Source organism: Euprymna scolopes, chromosome 1, assembly GCF_053919585.1.
Source record: "Euprymna scolopes isolate OS-2025 chromosome 1, ASM5391958v1, whole genome shotgun sequence".
Classification (NCBI taxonomy): Eukaryota; Metazoa; Mollusca; class Cephalopoda; order Sepiida; family Sepiolidae; genus Euprymna; species Euprymna scolopes.
Window position 1 is genome coordinate 173,360,346 of NC_136482.1, and position 20,683 is coordinate 173,381,028.

At 34.1% G+C, this 20,683-nt stretch overlaps 1 protein-coding gene across 2 annotated transcripts in view; it reads left to right on the top strand.

Moving 5' to 3' along the window:
- The window catches only part of LOC145277561 (synaptic vesicle 2-related protein-like), a 198,463-nt gene that overhangs the window by 89,573 nt on the left and 88,207 nt on the right, over positions 1-20,683 (top strand). For both annotated transcript variants that reach the window (XM_080129039.1, XM_080129048.1), the window contains exon 2: positions 15,882-15,967. In XM_080129039.1, the coding sequence (XP_079985165.1) occupies positions 15,882-15,967 (86 nt within the window). The remainder of the gene's footprint in view (positions 1-15,881; positions 15,968-20,683) is intronic.

The following is a 20,683-nucleotide window of genomic DNA, read 5'->3' on the forward strand; positions in this document are numbered from 1 at the left end:
TACTGCTTAGCTCTACTCACCTATTGAGCACTGTTGAAGTAAATACTGAAAATCGGTGCCTAGAATATTATATCACCTCCATAACATTTCATTTGGATGCATGAAATAATAGTGTGTATATATATATATATATATATATATATATATATATATATATATATATATATATATATATATGAAATTTATTTATACAAATATTGATGGCTACATATGTGCATACATGTTTCTGTAATCACTCGCATTGGGGGATTACGTCTTCAGGCCAAGAATTATCGTCGAGAACTGATATTTCAAAGGTTTGAAATGTTTGTATAAATAAATTTGATATACCTGCTCTGTTTACTCATTGAGCACTCTTTGGTAGACACATGTTGTTTCATTGGATGTACTTCTAGGAAACTAAACTCTACTGGCTAAATATATATATATATATATATATATATATATATATATATTCCTTATCAAATGAATGAATGAATTTATATGCATTATTATATATTTTTGTATTATCAATTTTTCCTTTTTTTTTATTTTGTATCTAAGCTCCCCTTACATGTTGAGCTTTTTATTATCTTGATAAGTTTTCATTTAAAGAATTCTTCTAATTCTTATTGGTTCCTCTTGTATATATATATATGAGAACAAGTAGTTTATAAAACATGTTAAAAAAACACGTTGAAAAAGAGTTAAAAACATATTTAATTTTAAAAAAGGAAGCACAAAATAAGTGAATAGTCCTTAATCCGCGGAGTTTCGAAGAAATACTGTCCTTCTCAACAGAGGGTAGGATTTAGCAAGAGGTAGGATCGGATTTTGCTTGCAAAAGTATTTAATGAAACTACAAGTATGTCATAGATCTTACTTGGTAACAAATAGTGAAGCAGAGGGAATAGGGCGAAGAAATACACACGAGAAGGGAACAGACCAAAAAAGAATCGATAGACAGCCAATATCGAATCTTTTTTGGTCTGATGAAGTGTTATCCTTGAATTGGGAATCCACTGAAACATGTATGCACATATGTAACTACTGTTTGTATAATTAACAAACTATATACCAGCTCTGTCCTCCTGTATTGAGCACTCTTTAATAATCATGCTAACGTTAACTTGATATCAGTAGAAAACAAAACACTTTTAATATAAATTAAATAATTTTAAATAACCCTAAATTTTGTAAGGGTGTCCTACCGATATAAAAGGAAATTAACAATTAAACAAGAAAAAAAAAAAATCTCATTAGAAAATAAAAATTACTCAACATCCTTTTATTTTTGGTTTTTCACTGCTGCAAAATGTTTTACAAATTATAAAATGTAGGAAATTTTCCAGTGGGTGGCGACATGTAGGTCTCCCTCTTGATTTCTACCTCGTATGTGAAACACATAATAGGTAAAAGAACAAAAGAACTTTAATGATTTTTAAAGTATTAATAATCTGACCTAGACTCTCTTTGCTCTCTATAAAATAATCGCTGTTTGCTGCTATTCAGGGTAGTAGGTTCTTGAAATCATAAGCCCATGAAAATTAGCTTGCTTGTCCTGTTTCTCGTCTGGCCTGTTTGTATCAGACTATAAAAACAATAAAATATTTAAGAGTAGAGCTTGTGTGTGTGTGTGTGTGTGTGTGTGTGTGTGTGTGTGTGTGTGTGTGTGTGTGTGTGTACGTTTTTATTTGTATAATTCACTTACAACCTTGCCCAATCTAAGTTGACAGAATGAAAAAAAAGAAAATGATTTTGCCCAAAAATCTTGTATATAAAATCCACTGTTTAAGAAGCACTGTTGATATTTAAACTTCCAAATTTAACAGTTTAAAAGACCAGACGAGTGCAAGATTATTTTTTAATAAACATTAAAATTAAATTCAAATTTTCGAATCGTAAAAGATTCTTCAGGAAAATCCAGATAGTATTTTTTTTTCTTTCTTTCACGCCATGCTGGTAGTAATGCCTGGCATGTTCTCAGAGGTTGAAGATCGAGGTTGAGGTTTTTAACATCTTATAAAGCATGAAGAAGCATTGGTCACACGCATGTGTCAAAATAACAGGAAATCCCCTGTTTAAGATATTCAAAATCCAAAGGTTTAAAAATCGAGACAAGTGCAAGATTTTTTTTTAATTTTCTGAGCATACTTATTTATTAAACTTAAAATTTTTGGGGGAAAAAAAAAATATATATATATATATATATATAAATATATTTGATTATTTTAATTGGAAGATGGTTCCAAATAATTCAGAGGCCGAAATCCATGGAATAGTTCACAAATATGTACAAGGGAAAAGGGGAAAATTTCCAATAATATTAATAAAAGAAAAATAAGATATGCTTTTCACACTGTTGCCGAGACATAAATATAAATAAGAAAGATCAAGGAAGAAGAAGAGGGAAAAAAATTAAATGGTGATAGAATTAAATATAAAATAGAAAAACAAATGTCAAAATGACCCAGACAGGAAATGTTAAAAGGCGCGAAAAAATATATAGGGCAAAATAATATAGGTCAACTGAAATGTACAGGTTATTACTTAAGAAAATGTCAGCAAGAGTTGTTAAAAGACTCTAAATGGAAAATAAATAAATAAATTAATTAATAAAAAGAAAATAAATAATAAATAAACAATAACTAAATAAAATATAAAATAAAAATAAAAATTATTTAAGGGGAGAGGATGGCCGGTATCTGCAAATTCAGGAAAAAGCAAGAAAGTAAGTAAGTAAATGCATGTAGTAAAATATAAGTAAATATACATACAAGATATGAAAGTGTGGGTAGATTGATATATTAGATAGATAGGAATATTTAAAGACTAAAACAGAAATTGCAGATAAAAACCGGCCAAGCAAAGAAGAAATAAAGAATTAAAATAAAGGATTATTAAATTATAAAGTATTGAGAAAGTATGTAGAAAAAACGATAAAGTTAAAGAAAAAATTATATATCTATCTGAAAGGTAAAAGTAATAACTATGTAATTTCAAAATTGCCATAATTAAATTTGGACTTATGTTTACAGAAAGAAATCAGTTAATTTTTAGACTTTATTATATTTTACTTTGAGGGGAAGTAATTATAGTTATAGCTTCGGTTGTGCAGAGACGACATAACTTAGAGCCTGGAGTATAAGACTTAACTTTTTTATGATAGTCCATTTGATTGAGAAGGTGGTATTATTAAAGTTAAGTTTTTTAATTAAAGTGGTTAGAGAAGTTCATTGGTTATTATTAGAATTATGGTTGTTAAAAGAAGAAATGGGGTTTGATATTCTTTTCTTAATTAATGTTGAAGTAGCGCCGATATATGCATGTACTTAATTAAAAGCTCGAGGTCTGGTATTAATATTAATTTGCTGATTTGTATTAGTTAAATGGTTTGAATTTTGTTCATAGTGTTCAACATTTATTTTATATATATATATATATATATATATATATATATATATATATATATATATATATATATATATATATATATATGGCAAAATGGACGCAAGCATTTGTGTATATCCATGAAAGGCTTTTTGTATTGGTTAGATTCTGCAAGAAGTTTTTGCATACTTCCCAGATCGTAATATCTCAGATTCGCAAATGGACATCGTTTCTCTCTCTCTCTCTCTCTCTCTCTCTCTCTCTCTCTCTCTCTCTCTCTCTCATATATATATATATATATATATATATATATATTTTTTTTTTTTTTTTTTTTTTTTTTTTTTTTTGATCGAGTTAAACAAAATTCCCACCATGCTATCGTTTCTGTTTGTCTTTTTCATGTAAATAAAGCGAAACTATTCAAACACAAACGTCTGACCGGGTAGTATCTGTTCTGTAATTGGTCCTGGGTCAATGTAGGGGAAACCCTGCATACTGAGACAATTACTATTTATTTGGATATGGCCAGAGTGCCCCCTTTTGGGGGAGCTGGTTTTCCCCCACATTAAAAACAACCTTGTGTCTAATTTGCTTTCGTGGGAGGTTTAAAAGCAATGCCATTTCTGCAAGTCATCTTTTGTTTTTAATTGACTATGTTAAATTTGAACGCTTTAGACTTCCGGTTGTGTCATGGAGTAGCGGTAAGACATCAGATTTTCTTTCACTTTCTTTTCCGCTTTCGCGTCACAGGTTCAAGCCTGCCTGCCTACTACCACTTTTTTTTTTTTTTTTTTTGCTCAACACACACCTCCAAACACCCGGGTAACGCCGGGCACCCAGGCCTGTGTATATATACAGGGCTCTACATGGGCTCTACATTGCGAGTAAATCACTCGCATTTGCGAGTGATTTTTTTCAGCTGGCGACTAAAAATGAAAAAACGCTTTTCTTTTTGGCAACTGTTTTTTTTTTCACCGACAATCTTCTATTACTGAATGAAAAATGTGTCTGTGAATCGAAAGAGTGACGACAAAGCAAGTACTATTTGAAAACAAAAAAGATTTAGAGAAACAAGCTATTGATTTGACAATTCAAATTGAGCAAATGTTAAAGTGTGACATCTTTGCCAATTTGTAATGATTTTTTTTTTAGATAGTTGTTGATTCCAGTTTGATAATATTGAAACTGATTGAAATTTCTGTATTTCCTCCTATAAATTTTGTCTGTATCATCTTAGAGAATTTGAAAATAAAACAAAACTTCACATAAAATTATTGGTTTATTCATAACATTAGAGTGAAATAACATTACATCTGTTTGGCTAGTAAATGAAAATATTTAGTTGTCAAAGGTCAACTAAAATCAAATTTGTCCGTAGAGCCCTGATATATATATATATTTACACAGTGATTACCACTTATCAAGGCCCGGACGCCACTCAGGGATAAGGGTTATTGCAAGTACATTACGTTAGTGTGGAGATTTGATGAAGTGTTTACTTAAGGGGGCGGTTCATTAGGAATTTGTTAACGTTGGACTTGAGGACATCCAAGTTGTAGTCCGGTGGGAAGCATATATATATATATATATATATATATATATATATGAACTCTTCTGTTGAATTCCAATATATGAGGTTGAAGTAACTAAGTTATCTGAAATCCACACGATTTGTTCATAGTGGTGAAGGCTTTCTGTAGGATCATCCATACCTTTTGGAGCCACTGCTAAACCCAATCAGTGCAATTAGTTGCCACAAGACAGAGCATACAGTAGACTTCAGGTTTTACATCAGTTTTCTTTCCTCTAGATGCACCCCCAGACTTAATGAAGACTGGGGGTGCATCTCTTCCACTGGTTTTAAGTGCGCCTCCAGATACTAATCTAGAAATTTTTACATCCCAGCATCTAGTATTCCCAAATGGTCACCAATCTCGTACTGTGAAGGCTCATCATTGCTTAAACTTAACTTTGGTACTTTAACAAGAACCGGTTTGTCAATGTGATATATATTAGTAGTGTGAAAATATATTTATGGCAATTAAGCTATACAGAAGCGTCCATGTTTCATCTTTACAAGACATCCTCAAACTATAGACAATATATCATATCACCTTATAATATGTGTATATACACGAAATAATAAAAAAAATTATGTGTGTATGTAATTTACTATTTCCAGAATATATATATATATATATATATATATATATATATATATATATATATATATATATACTAGCAGGCCGCCCAACATTGCCCAGTCGTAAAATATGCTTAAATATATTTTGCTTAATGCAGATTTCGTATTTATTATTATAATATACTAGACCCAATATATAGTAATAATTTAAAAAGTTAAAATATATATAAAAAAAATGACTCCTGCTCCACCACCACAATTAAAACCAAAACGTTTAGTTTACGATTTACTTTTTCCTTTGACATTAATGCCTGAGCTATGAAGACGCGTTTGCTGCGAGGCTAAAAATTAAAACATGACTCAATAGCTATTACGTTACGCATGCATATTCGTAATGCCGTTGTTCGACCTTCACCTGGCAAATTCCATTTTTTAAATTTCACACGTTCGCATTGGTTTGTTTCCTGCTAAAACCCAAATATAAAGTTTCACATGGGTTTGAATACACTGTATATGAAGTTTCATGTCTGTAGACCAAAAACTAACGGAGGAGTTTGGTAGGCAAAATTTTTTAAACAAATATATATACGCATACATAACTATATATAGAAAGAGGTTTGTGTTTACTTAACCTATTTACGCAAATATTACGCACGTATAAATCAAATAGAATATCTGCATGAATATAATTACACATAATAGTTAACTAAAGATGATTATCCCATAAGAACACCGAAAATAATAGGGAATTACCGTATATTTCGGCGTATAAAGCGACCGTCAGATAAGACGAGGTACAAAATTGGAGAAAATTTTAATAAATTTATCATATATCGGTTGTAGAAGACGACTGCTAAGTCACGAAACCATGTTTGTTAGAAATTGCCACACCCGGTATCTTATGAAATATTGGTTTTTAAAGATGATTTTTAAAGGTCGTCTTATACACGGAAATATACGGTAATTAAAATAAATGTTTAAAGAATTTGCAAATTAGCAACATCTTTTGCAGCTGAATGCAATTCCACGACCCATATATAACAAAGTTGTATTTTCTTTTCGAAATAAATAGAAAAAAAAAGAGTTTTTAATAAGAATGTAAATACACAAAAGAACCCATGTTTATAAGAGTGTGTATATATATATATATATATATATATATATATATATATATATATATATGTGTATGTATATATATGATGGCAGCAAATTCGCTTTTGAACATTGCCATCACTCGATATAGCACAAAAAAGGTATATAGAAACACGAAAACATTCAGTGATGGGCTGCACGTATGTGGCTTTTAAGCCCTGATAAACTCTGGCATTCATTAGCACACATTGTACAGACATGTGCACCACTAGCAGTACGTTCTTGCTGTTCTTTTCTATGCAGGATATATATATATATATATATATATATAATAAAAGTTTCATAATTGTTGCGTTCACGGGCGCTTCCGATTCGTCCACAAATCATCTTCAGGCGTTGAAGTAAAAGTGCGAAGGAGCGAAAATGAAAATTAAAAGTGAAAACTAAAATATACAGTATAGTATTCATGTTGTATCTAGTTTAGTTATTTTTGTTATTTTGTTTTTATTCAAGCTCTTTGTGTCTTCAATCGCTAGTTTGCAATGTTTAGTTTTGTTTTATAGTAGATTTTATCGTTTTTGTTCCCTGCCCTGCAGAACATGAATGAGTTTTGCAATGGGAGAGGGAAAAGGGTTACAGTATTAATGCTTGGTACATTTTAAGTTAGGGAAATAGTCAGGGAGTGGAGAAGATAGAAAGAGAAATGAGAAGAAGGAAAAGGTGGGTTGTTTTTGTTTTTAGTTTTGCAAAACATAATGAAGTTTTGCAAAAGGAAGTAGAAAAATAAAAAGCATCAATGTTAGATGCATTTCGTTTCAGGAAGCCAATTTCTTCAGACAGTCTGATCTGGTAGCACCAGACTAAACTATAGGATTATTGAGGAAAAGTTTATAAACCTAATGTCTAGCACACTCATTAGGCTTATATATTTTTATAGATTGTTTGTCTGCACATCTAGCCTGATAGATTAGTTAGAGATATAGTAAATTCTAATGAGACGAGCAGTCTACTCGAGTGACCCCTAGTGGATCAAGTGAAAGATGCAGTTCCAAACTAATTAAAACAAAATATACCACCATAATACGTATTTTTACCATTTAACACATATTTAGCAATAATTTTCGAAAATAACTTTTTTTTTTATCGTAAATAGTCAAAACAATTACACATGATGCATTCTTTATTTTATAGATTTTTTGTTTCGTTTTCCTTCAGTCGAATTCCTCAGAAATCCAGGGGCTCCCTTCCTTGGGCTAAAACTTGATCTCTATATGAGATACATACAGTCCTGGTCTCGAATGAAGCAGATTTCATTTTTTTCCATCATATTTTCCCTTTTGGCAATGGTTTCAACCATTTGTTGGATTAAAAATTTGATAATATGCGTAAACGCTTACTTTCTTAAGTGGTCTTATGATTTTGACCAGGACTGTAGATACTCAAATATTCCATTAATGTTCTCAATTATCTTTCAAAAACTGAGTCAGTAAAGAAATTTCCCTCTCCTCACTTGACCATTTAATTATGTTATACCTTTCATGCGGTCTTTGTGTCTTACTGGGTGTCAGGACAAGAATTCCTATAGTCTGGTGGAGTATCCGACTTAGTGCTGTTATTTGTTCAACACTATTTGAAGAAGGTGCATCATTCCTCATAAAAGCCAGTGTAGTTTATTGATACCGAAGAGATCTTATTTGAGCCGTGAATACTATGTGATTTTCAATATTTAATCAGGGTTTACTTCTAGGGAAAAGCCAGGTTGCTCTGACAAATCCTGTACAGAAATACATTAGGCACCCGAACATAGTGTCTAATAGGCATTCAAGTTCTCTCTTTATCTTATATCTTTATATTAGTTAGATCTTTATCTCTCAGCATGTGTAGCATGCGTAACCTATGATTCAAGAAAAAAAAAGTGAATCCTATCTGATCACCTTCTCTATTAAAGAAGCATTCTTGCCTGATCCTGTCATTTCCGTTATAATCATTATTCTGTCTGCAAGATTTGGAAATAAAATATTTATAGGTACAAAAACAAAGTGACAGCTAATGTACATTTTTGCAGAATCAAAATGAGACTTAACAGCCTCAGAGATCCAACTTGCATCCATTTACCAGAAAAATTCTTGCTGAAATGAAGCAATATTTATACATAAGATTATTCACTCATGGACTGGCAACGAATCAGAACCAAAAGAAATGACTGGCTCATTTAAACACAATAGAATATCCCAGCCTGCTTATATACCAACTGTTTGGCTTCTGAACCTTGGTATATGAATGGCATTTCAAAAGTAAACCTCTTATTTTTATTTTATTTTATTTTATTTTTTAACTCAATGAGCCACAAAGACTGTAGTGGTACCATTAAAAATGAGTGACCTTTTGTGCTCCAGAATTTATTTTTCTACATGGTCACCACTTGCTGCCCAACTTCCTACATAGTACCCCTGTAGCTTATGTCCCTTACATCAAAGGGGCAATGTGTCTTGTTTGGGGTGAAAATGTAATAAATAAAAAAAAAATTAAAAATTTTCCAGTCATCATAACAATGCAATTTGCAATTCGCTCTGATACATCGGCATGAATTAAAAAAAAAGATAGTAGGCATTACTTTTGGAACGCTGCTCATAGTTTTAGTTCAACTGATCAGACAGCGGCGAACTCGCTATTAAATCCATATAACTACAGGGTGGGCTAAAATAAGGGTCCTATCTTTAAATTTGAATAACTTCCACAAAATAAAAGTTAAACTCACCAAACTTTATGTGTGTGTAGACTGACCCTTCCGAGATTTTTTTGAAATAAACAAAACAAATTTTGGCCGAAAAACACTTCTCAAAACTTACACGAATTTATGAATTTTTAAAAATAGGACCCTTATTTTGGCCCACCCTGATAAAGTTAAGATTTAGAGGCCTACTTTTTCTATTTAAAAATTATTAAAACGAACTTAATATACTCAGTCATGAAAATGCAAGCAACTTCATGAATTTGCATATTCCTTTGAAAAGTGAGCATTAATTATGTATTCATTTTTTATGGTTTTTTATTAGATGGTTAGTTTCATTTAACTATTACACTGAATTCTATTTATGTATAGTTTCTCCATTCTGCATAACTGCATAGAATTGAAGATAAAAACGTTCTAGCAAACAGAAGTATATATATAGAGGGCGTAACGATAATATTGTCACCCTAGAAAAGACGACATGATTACATTTCCGTTTGATAAAAACTGATTTTATTTTGTTGCAGACTATCTACTAGTAGGTTAGTTGTGTACAAATTCGAAAAGCGATAGGGGTCTTCTATCATGTCTGAAAGTGACACAATGTTCAACGAGGGAGATCAAAGATGCGCTATTGTACAACTCCTGTTCATTACTGATCCAAGTTATGACAACAGGACCATTACCAGCATCCTCAAAATGCGTCTCTGGATTGCCACAAATAACAGGGATGTGCCAAGGGTGATGAAAACAAAGTTTCCGGCCACGGTTATGATCTTTGACATGGTTTCAAATGAAGGCCACATCATGCCAACTCACATCTTCAAGTCAACTTGAAAGTCAACATGAAAGTGTACCTGGATGTGCTGAAGAGTGTGGTGATCCCCTGATGCAATCAACTGGTTACTGGCAAACCCTGTGTATGGCAGTAGGACTCTGTGCGATCCCACAAGTTCAGAAGGAGTGCTACGACTTTGTACTCTTCGCTTACTCCCCTCCTCCCCCGACCTGAACCTATTGGACTACTTTTTTTCTTTTTTTTTTTTTACATAGTACGGCACCACTTATCAAGGCCGATAGGCCACTCAAGGATAAGGGTTAAAGAGTGTAGAGTAGTCAAAAGGGACAATATAGTAATCGATAGTAATGGAAGTTCGGTAAATTTGTTAACTTAGGTGGAACGGCTCATCAGAAACTTGTTCACGTTGGATTTGAAGGCAACCATATTATAGAAAGCTGGAAAGCAGGAAAACGGAAGACAATTCCACAGGCGTGCAGTTCTAAGAAAGAAGCTTTGATCATGGAATCTATGTTAGGTTTAGGTACAGATAAAGATACTTTGTTTGGTCATACATCGAGAACATCACCAACATGACCTCCCACAACACCAAAGCCAGCCTGATTGCCACCATCTGCTGTGTATTCACCGGCACTTGTGGAAAAGGCATGCTCCCAGTTTTGAACCTGTATCGAAGCTGTGATTGAGGCTGAAGACGGCTACATTGAATAGATATCAGCTCTACTACATAATCAAGTTACCTGAATGGATTTTTTCAATAAAAGTTTTAAAATAAAGCTGTAGTGTTGTTTTCTTTACGGCGACAACTTTATCGTTCCACCCTGTATGTAAGTGACCTTGTTGGTGTGGGTGCAAAAATTCTCTACCAAACTCCTCTCTGAATATTTAGTCTACAAAGTTGAAATTTAATACAGAAGGTATTTGGACTTGTAGCACATTTTCGACATTGTTTTTAGCCGGCAAAAGTTGTTGCTAGAGGTCAAAATTGGAAACAAAACAGTTGACCTTAAAAAGGTAAGTTGAATAAAACATTACTCTTGCTGTTACTTTTGCACATGCGCAAAATTAAAGATTCATGGCTTAAAGTCACTTAATTTTTAACCGTTTGTATCCATCTGTCGGTAGCTCAAATGGTAACAACGCTGGAGAGATAAATAACGATTAAGGTTGGAGCGCTAAAGGTTCTGGTTTTGATTCTAACGGATGGCGCTCAAGTCATATTTTTTATATAACTTTTAAAATCATTATTATATATTAGATAATGATCACTAGAGAATTGAATCTATAATAAGAAATAAGAAATCTGCATGAATTAAAATATAATATTTACACATATTTTATGACTGGCCAACACCAGGTGGCCTGCTAGTGTGTGTGTGTATACTTAAATACTTGGCCTTCGGGACAAGCCGGCAGATACTGCAGGCTATGACTAGCAAAGACCAGCTATGACTAGCAAAGACCAGATGTGGGGGCAACCCCACATGTCTGACCTTTAACCAGCTGCCATTTCCCACCTCTCGGGAGCTGGTCCCCTTTTTCCATTCCCCCTCCCTTCACTCCTCACATTAAAAATCGGCCTTGTGCCTAATTTGCTCGGTGGGGGAGCAAATAAATACCATCTGTTCTTCAGATGCTGCACTTCTATTTCTTGTTCTCTTTCGGTGGAGGAGAAATCCTTCACGACTGAGACAATTTTTATTTTTGTACCTTTTCTCCACGTTAAAAAACGACCCTGGTGTCTAACTCTGTCCCGTGGGGAGGCATAGTAAATAGGTATATATATATGACCTTTTCTGTATGCATACGAAATATCACTACCAAACTCCTCTCTAAATATTTAGTCTACAGGCTTGAAATTTGATATATAAGGTATTTGAACATCGGGAATACTTTTGATTTGGGTTTAAACCTGTAAAGATAGCTACTAAATAGTCAAAATAAAAAAAACGTTGACATTAGCAGGAGTGAATAGACTAACTCCTAGATGCATTTTTAGTTTAATTCTAAACCCTTTTCTATCCGAATTCTGAAGTGCTAAATAACAATTATGGCTGGAGCGCTGAATGGTTTGGTTTGGATTCCAGTTGATGGCAACGAAATCATTTTTTTAACTTTTGAAATCATTGCTATATATATATATATATATATATATATATATATATATATATATATATATATATATATATATATATATATATATATACTGGGTACAATATAATAATCAATAGAGAATTTGCTCTATAATAATAGTACGAAATCTGCATAAATTAAAAATATCATATTTAAGCATATTTTACGACCGGGCAACACCGAACAAACTGCGAGTTCAATATATTTAATTCTTTGTTTTTATGATTATGATCTTTGCTTGATATCTAATGGTTACATGATGCATACTTTTTTGCAGAAATTAAAGTTGTACGTCGATTTATACAACAAATAAAGACATGTTTTTAATTACAAAACGGCGTTTGATTGATTTACTTGGGGAAAAAAAACAGATGTAAACTAATGTATCCGGCATATCTAGGCCATATGTGCAGAAGACAATCTATTGTGGTATTTAAACAAAAAAAAAATAGGCAAATGAGTTTTTTAGACATTGGATTTATAATCTCTCACCTACAAGCATCTTATAGCCTAGTGCATAAAGAATACGAATAATATAAATAATGGTATGTCTTTTTACAAAAATGTTTTAATAATAACAAACTATACCTACTCTGCGTTGCCCGGGATACAGAAAATTCTTCTTTTTTTTTTTTTTTTAATGTGTTTTCACATCTTTTAAATCTATATATCTATAAAAGTGAATGTGTCTGTGTACATTTCCCTACGCAATAACTTTGTCAATTTTTAGTCTACAGACTCGAAATTTGATATATACAGAGTACTGAGATTTGTGAAAATCGATGTGTTCTGTTTTCGGACAGAAATTTGGCTGTTAAGGGGTCAAAGTTCAACTATTTGACCTTTGAGAACTCTACCAAACTCCTCCGACAATTTTGGGTCTAAACACTTGAAATTTTAGATATAGGTTCCTTGGACATGGATCTAACTTAATAACTTGATTTGAGCCAACAAAAAAAATAATTGCTCAGAATAATGTCTGAGGACATCGATATCAATGAACGTGTTGGGAAGCAAACAGGGCTGTCTCTGCTCATGAAAAGGAGTTTGCTGAGTGCATCAAGTTGATGTAGGATGAAGCTGGAGATTCACTTCTAAGATGGTCTCTTCACATCAAGTTTGCCTGAACTCATATAGAACCAATGGGAAAGAAAAATTTTCCCATGATGTCCTGCATAGCTAAATCGTCAAAGCAGGATTCAGTGGCACAAACATCTGTCCTTTCAGTCCCCAAATTGTCATTGTGAAAAGTCAACCAGACTCCTCCACATTTTCCTTCACACCAGCTTCTCCACTGTTTGCACTGCTTCCCACTCAAGGACCCTGATCTTACACCCCCTCTCCAAGACATTCATAGACATACCTGTTTCTTGCTGACTTCATCATCTGTGTTCGATTCTTGAAAGACTTCTTCCTTAAACATTTGACTCTCCAATTTCAATCTGCAGCAAGAAAAAAATCAGCTAGAATTCAATGATTCAGATATGGGGAGAGTTTTGCAGCAGATGAAAGTATCAAAAAACTAATGGAGATATTTGCCAAAAAATCAAGAGGGAAAAGAAAGAAGAAAAACAGGGGTAAGGAACACTAGGACAGGAGAGACCATCAGCATCATCATCACGATCAATAAGCCCACTCTTTACATCAAGGGGATCCTGACACTGATGAATGTTGCAGAGCTGGTAGAGGGGATGGCATTAAGTGTGATATTTGTGAGTTCTGGTATCACATACACTGTATCATCGTCAACATTTGTGATTTCTGCACCATCATCAACATTTCACTTAAAGAAATCCAAAATGAGAAATGACTGTGCGATAATTGCACACAGCATCCCTGTTGCTTAATGTCCCAAGAGATGCTGCCTATTGCTTCAGATCAATAAAAATTGTGAAAAGCCAGCCCGATTTTTTAAAATATTCAACAAAATATCTATTCTTCTCTGACAAACACAAATTTATTCTTATCTGTTTAAACAAGATACCACAAATATATTTTGCCCATGATAGATAAAAAAAAAAAACTTCTAAACTTTGAAGATGAAACATTGAATCAGTGAAAATGATGGTACTTTCTCTCGTTTTAGATTATTAATTTTGTGACTAATCCCTTGGACTTTTGCTTACCTGTTAGAAATGCTTATACCATCTTAAGTCATAGATATGTATATGACATAGAGAGCTATTATATAACACAAAGCTGCATCTGGTGGCATAAGCTATAAATTTATAGCATTTATAAGCAAACACCATGAATAAATGTTTGAAGATATCAAGAATTAGATAAAAACTTTAATAACCTGAAAAGGGTCATGCTGTAAAAGAAAATGACCAAACTAACAGAGCATAAACGCATCCTAAGATGGAGTACCGTTTCCTAATTTCGGGAGGAGCTGCAGAATGGCATATTGGTCGAAATGTGTAAATATCAAGTATGAACATTTTAAATTGACAATTGTAAGAACCCTGTTTGTTTGTCTTCACTTTCTGCTTGTCACAGAATCCAAAACCCGTTGAATCTTTGTAAACTCAACCAGCATGCATCAGAATCTATCCCATCTTGTTGTTGGCAACCGTCCGTCTCAAGAAACGATAGTGTAGCAATGGACCTACGTAGCCTGGGTGAGGTAATATGCCCATGCATATGCCATACGTAGCCTAGGCAGGGTAATATGGAAGGATAGCTGTCGTCTCAAGAAACGATAGTGTAGCAATGGACCTACGTAGCCTGGGTGAGGTAATATGCCCATGCATATGCCATACGTAGCCTAGGCAGTGTAATATGGAAGGATAGCTGTTGCCCATGCAGCAGTTACCCCCTCTCCGTGGATCCAGAAAATCCAAGGGAAAGACAATCAATACAGCTGCACGGTGATGACAGTATAAAGTCAGACCACCTTAGGGACTCCATCTCCAAACTTTTTGATAAGGTTTACTCTCTTAGCCTTTCTCTTGATGGAGTACTTCTGCAGGGTAGTGGAGGTTTTGAATCGTTGCCTTCTAGGTGAGCTACCATCCAAAGTTGATGAGCCCACCTGCCTGAAGTGACTGGTTTTAAGGTTCCAGTGGACTGCCTTTGCCCCTTCTCCCAGTTAGTATAAACAGTTTCACCGGGCTTACTAGCTAAACCACATGAGAAGGCCAGGACTGGGTTGTCAGAGGCTATTTAAGACGCACGCCATGAAGGCAGTTTTTAGGGAGAGGGAGCTTATCCTCACTACCACCTTCGATTCTGACAACTTTTGAAATCATTCTATCTAACACTTATCATTGGCAAGTTTTTGACCTTGAAGTACAGTAGAACCTCGGGATACGGTGGTCTTAGGATACGTTTTTTCCAGGTTACAATGTGGAATGCAATGTTATTCTGGCCCCTGGTTATGGTATTTGCCTCGCCTTACGGTGTTATATATAATCTTATTTAATTATATACATGTGTATTATATACTGCATTGTATTTTGTTACTAATTTTTAATGCCGTATCCCGGGGTTCTACTGTACTATTTTTCTTAGCTCCTTAGATCAAGTGGATTCATGCATCGTCTGGAGCAATTTCCATGAAATATATGCTTACTTTTAGACATGAAATTTATTCTGGCAATCTTTTCTTTCAGAAACCTATACAATTCAGCAAGCCATCGACCGTCTTGGTTTTGGCAAATTCCAGGTGAAACTTTCAATCCTCACTGGATTTGCTTGGGTGAGTATTCAAAATACAGACTTTTCTTAATTTTTTTTCTTCAAATCTTGTTGTATTATAGTTTTCTCATGTAAAAAGGCTGTCAGTTTAAAACGACATTAATTTAAAACGTGAGCCATATGCAGCACTTTTTTCTTTCGTGTGTTCTTATTTTGTTTTGTTTTTCATCACTGTACGACTACAACCGTTTTTAGTTTCAAATGTTTTTAACAAGAATATCCCTTAACCAACTCTTTTATCCATTGAGCTATTTAAGACAATTTGCTGAAATTTTAGAGGAAAGCCTCCAGTTTGTAGTCGAATGGAGACATAAATGGATTGTAACATTCAATGCTGCCAAGACTAAACTTCTTTCCTTCAATAATTACAAAAAACCTTTTCAACTACCGATTGCTATGACTAATAATATGCTACCCTAAAGCTTTTCGTCCAAACTCCTTAACTTAACATGCACAGGCAACATGAATTTGAACAAATTTCATTGAGGACATTGCCAAGGTTGCTGCAAAGAATGTAGGTTCTCTCTTTACGATACTAGAAAATTACTCCCTCCTGGGAGTATCCTATATCTCTGCAAAAGCACCATTCGCCCATGCATGGAGTATTGTTGCCACACTTGGGCTGATGCATCTGTCACTAGTCTTGCTCTTAGATCTATTAAGTCTGCCAAACTCCAACTTCTGTCTCATCGCTGAAATGTTGCATCCTAGTGCCTATTTTACAAATGTTTTAATTAGATGTGCGCCGACAAACTAGAAGCACTTGTGCCCCCATCGATGTAAATACCCCCAACTAAACTGACAAGCAGCGAAATTCCACTCCTACACTGTAGAGATCCCCAGATGCCAGAAAGCCTTCTACTGTAATAGTTTCTTCGCTCGAAATGCTAGATTTTGGAATTCCCTTCCGGGTCCCTACTTCTCTGACTGTACTGACATTCAGAAGTTCAAGTGTAATGTAAACAGACATCTCGCTGCTCAACTCCCTACATAGTGTCCTTGTAGATTTGGTTCCAAATAGTAGCCGCTTACGTCCAAGTGGTATTGTGCCTTGTTTAGGGTGAATAAAACGGTAACAATTTTTTTTTTTAATCTCACTCTCCTCTTTTAAATAATTTTAAAAAAAATTTTTTTAGTGTTCGTGCTATTATCTATATATTACAATACGATAGCGTGTGTGTTATTTTTTATGTCACGCTTACATCCGTGTAGTTTAATTGTTATATACTTTCATTTCTTGTCATAAATAATTTTACCAAGACTTCTTCATAAGTTTTGGTTTCAATTCAAGCTAATGCACCCAAGTCATATAGATATTTTTTTTTTTTTTTTTTTTGAAATCACAACTTTATAATACATAAAAATTGATAGAACATTAACTCTATAATAATAAATCTGCAATAATTAAAATATCATATTTAAGCGTACTTTATAACCGGGCTTTGCCGGGTGTTGGTGCTAGCTTAGATAAATACTTTTACAGTTTTAACAAAAAGCTACAATAATATCAGAGCGTCTCCATTTACACTTAACATCTACAGAATGCTAACATCAATATATTACATATGAAGAAGTCGCCTGTGAAATTTCCACAGGTCCTGCTAGTTATCATTATTGCTTATGATTTTTGGAATATGTTTTTTTTCTTTTATTAGTTACTGGATTCCATATTGTGTTCCTACGTTTAGCCAAACATATGTGCTGATTCTTTCGGTTTGCTAAACTTTTATTGTCACTTATCCATTAAAACGATGACATCAGTTTGAAAAATCTTATCATAATGGAGTTTATGAGTCTGTAACCGAATTTTCATGTCACTACATTATCTTAGGTTTTAGCTCTTATTTCAGATGACTTCATTTTCGAATTGTTAATCAATAAATCGATTTAGAAATAAGATAAGAAATAATGTCTTATATCGCTTGACTCATCTACTTTACTTTACAGTTGATGATATAGATAATTAATGTTTTAAAAAAATTTTAATGACAAAAAAAGCCAACAAAATCGATTTTTTAAATGTTTTTTTAGTAAATAAACGTAATGTTTGTTTAAATACAAATTTTTGGTTTACAAACGAACCCTCTTCAAGTATTAACATGTTTTTTTTTCTTTTTCTTCTTCATCGTCTTTGGTGTTTTTTTTTTTTATGTAAGTCTGAGAGGTGGCGCTGACACACGTTTTTTTTTTTTTTTTTTTTCTAACTCAAAAGCTTTCAACGAGGCAAATCAACATGATTTAAAAAAAAAAAAAAAAAAAAAAAAAACACGCACTTACGCCACCCCTCGAACTTACATAAAAAAATAGAAGTCTTCATTACATCAGAGACTTGTTGTCATAAAATAAAACACCCGGACGGGACGATGAAGAAAAAAACCCACTTTAATACTTCAATACCTGAAGAGGGTTTCTTTGTAAACCGAAAATTTTTATTTAAATAAACATTATATTTATCTACTGGGGTTTGTATTACTGTACACATAGATTCGAAAAAGTTGTCAAAAAACAAATATATAACAAATAAATGTTATCAAAGGCAAGATAAGTTACTTTTCTGCCAAACTGGATATATTTTTTGTGTTTTTATTCAATGTAACATATTTATTCAGCTCGAAAACCATACAGTGTTTACCGATGTATTCGAAAATTCAAGATGGCGTCTCACACCCTCTTTAACACCGTAAGTTTGGAAAAAGGTTTTATAAATAAAAAACTATACAAAATACTATTAAAAACCCGCCGAATATATGTCAACCTATGTCACGGTAACATATATTGAGCGAGTTTTTAACCGTATTTTATCCGGTTTTTTATTTATAACATCTTTTCCCACACTTACCATGTTAAAGAGAGAATCAGACGCCATCTTGAATGTTCCAATACATCGGTAAACACTGTATGGTTTTCGAGCTGAATAAACATGTTACATTGAATAAAAACACGAAAAATATATACAGTTTGGTAGAAAAGTAACTTATCTTGCCTTTGATAACATTTATTTGTTATATATTTGTTTTTTGACAACTTTTTCGAATCTATGTGTACAGTAATACAAACCCATCTACTGAAAAAAAAAATGTCATCTTGGTACCATTTTAAATTTTTAACTTTCAAATGCTTTTCATGAGGCAAAGCCACGTTTTTAATAATCTTAAGGATTATTAATTTTTAATTCTTGAATATTGTTGCGGGGCCGGTTGTCCGGAGACAATTGACCCAACAACTAACAAGGTAGACACGGGCACAAAGTAAACAGCAAAAAAGGCAAAGAAGAATAACAGACACCGGTTATTTAGTTAAAGACGAGGGTTCGTCTTTTATTTGTAGGAGAAGCAAAAAATTGTATGATCTGGTTGTCCGGAAGGTCGCACATCACCAGAGCCTGAGGTCTGGAACTGGTACTCTAGATGTAGTGTGGTTTAGGATTGATCGGCTGGACGTCAGGGCGATCCGGAATGGACGGTGGACACTGAGAACACGGGGGGGGGGTCAGTATTAAGGAACGGATGATACTGAGGATGTAGGATCAATGTTAAGGAATGGACGACACTGAGAACACAGGGTCAGTATTAAAGAACGGACGGTGAGTAGGGAGCCAGGTGCCGGCAAGGTTGCAGGCCGAAGGAGCAAGGTGCAAGCAAGGTTGCAGGCCGAAGGAGCAAGGTGCAAGCATGGTTACAGGCTGAAGGAGCAAGGTGCAAGCAAGGTTGCGGGCCAAAGGAGCGAGGTGCAAGTGAGGTTGTAAGCCAAAGTAGTAAGGTTTCAGGCTGGAGGAGCAAGGTTTCAGGCTGGAGGAGCAAGGTTGCAGGCCAGAGGAACGAGGTGCAGGCGAAGTTGACGGAAAGCTGCAGGAGGAGCTGGAGGCACTACGGGTTGGAAAGGCTGCAGGAGTGAGCTGGAAGGCGCTGGAGACTGGAAGTGAAGTTCGCTGCTGATGGGTTTCAGGAGGCAAGCAGTAGTAAATCGCATTAGTAGAAAAACTTATTATTCCTGATAAGGGCTGTTTGAACTGCTGCTGAGACGGCTGCTGCTACGGTTGGGAATCCTTCAGCTGGTGGATTCGGACGACATGACTGGTAGCATCAGTCGTCACTTCGGGAGCCTCTTCCTACTCCCCGGCTGAGCTGTATTCATTTGGAAGAAGTGATATTAGTGGTGTCGCTGCCCACGAGACAAACAAATGACTCTAATTAATTCTAGATCGAAATTTATGCAATCAAAAGTAGCTTGGGAGTTTGTTGATTCCATTTAAATTAAATTCGTCTAAAAGTAAAAAGTCAATTGTTTGAAATGTTGATGTCAAGTTTGATATATTTGTAATTCTGACATGTGTAGAGGAGTCGAGAACGGAAAGAAAGGAAAGGTGAATGTGTTCACTGAAACCGGATGTTGTTCATACGTTTAGCTTTGTGTTAGCCTACTGGATTCTTTTTTTTAAGGAAAGCGAAGGTGAAGAGAAACAGCGGGGGTTACGAATGAAAGAAATATAGAGCCGGTGATTTTGAAACCGCAACAATATATATATATATATATATATATATATATATATATATATATATATATATACCGTGGGGTCCCAATTTCGAATCTCGCTAGATTCAGCCACTCTGATGAGTCGTAGACGACGAAACACGTGTCAGTGGATAATTATATTTTAAAAATAATATATATACCGCTCTCCATGTGGGGGTACCAAATTGGTTAAAGGGAAAATTAT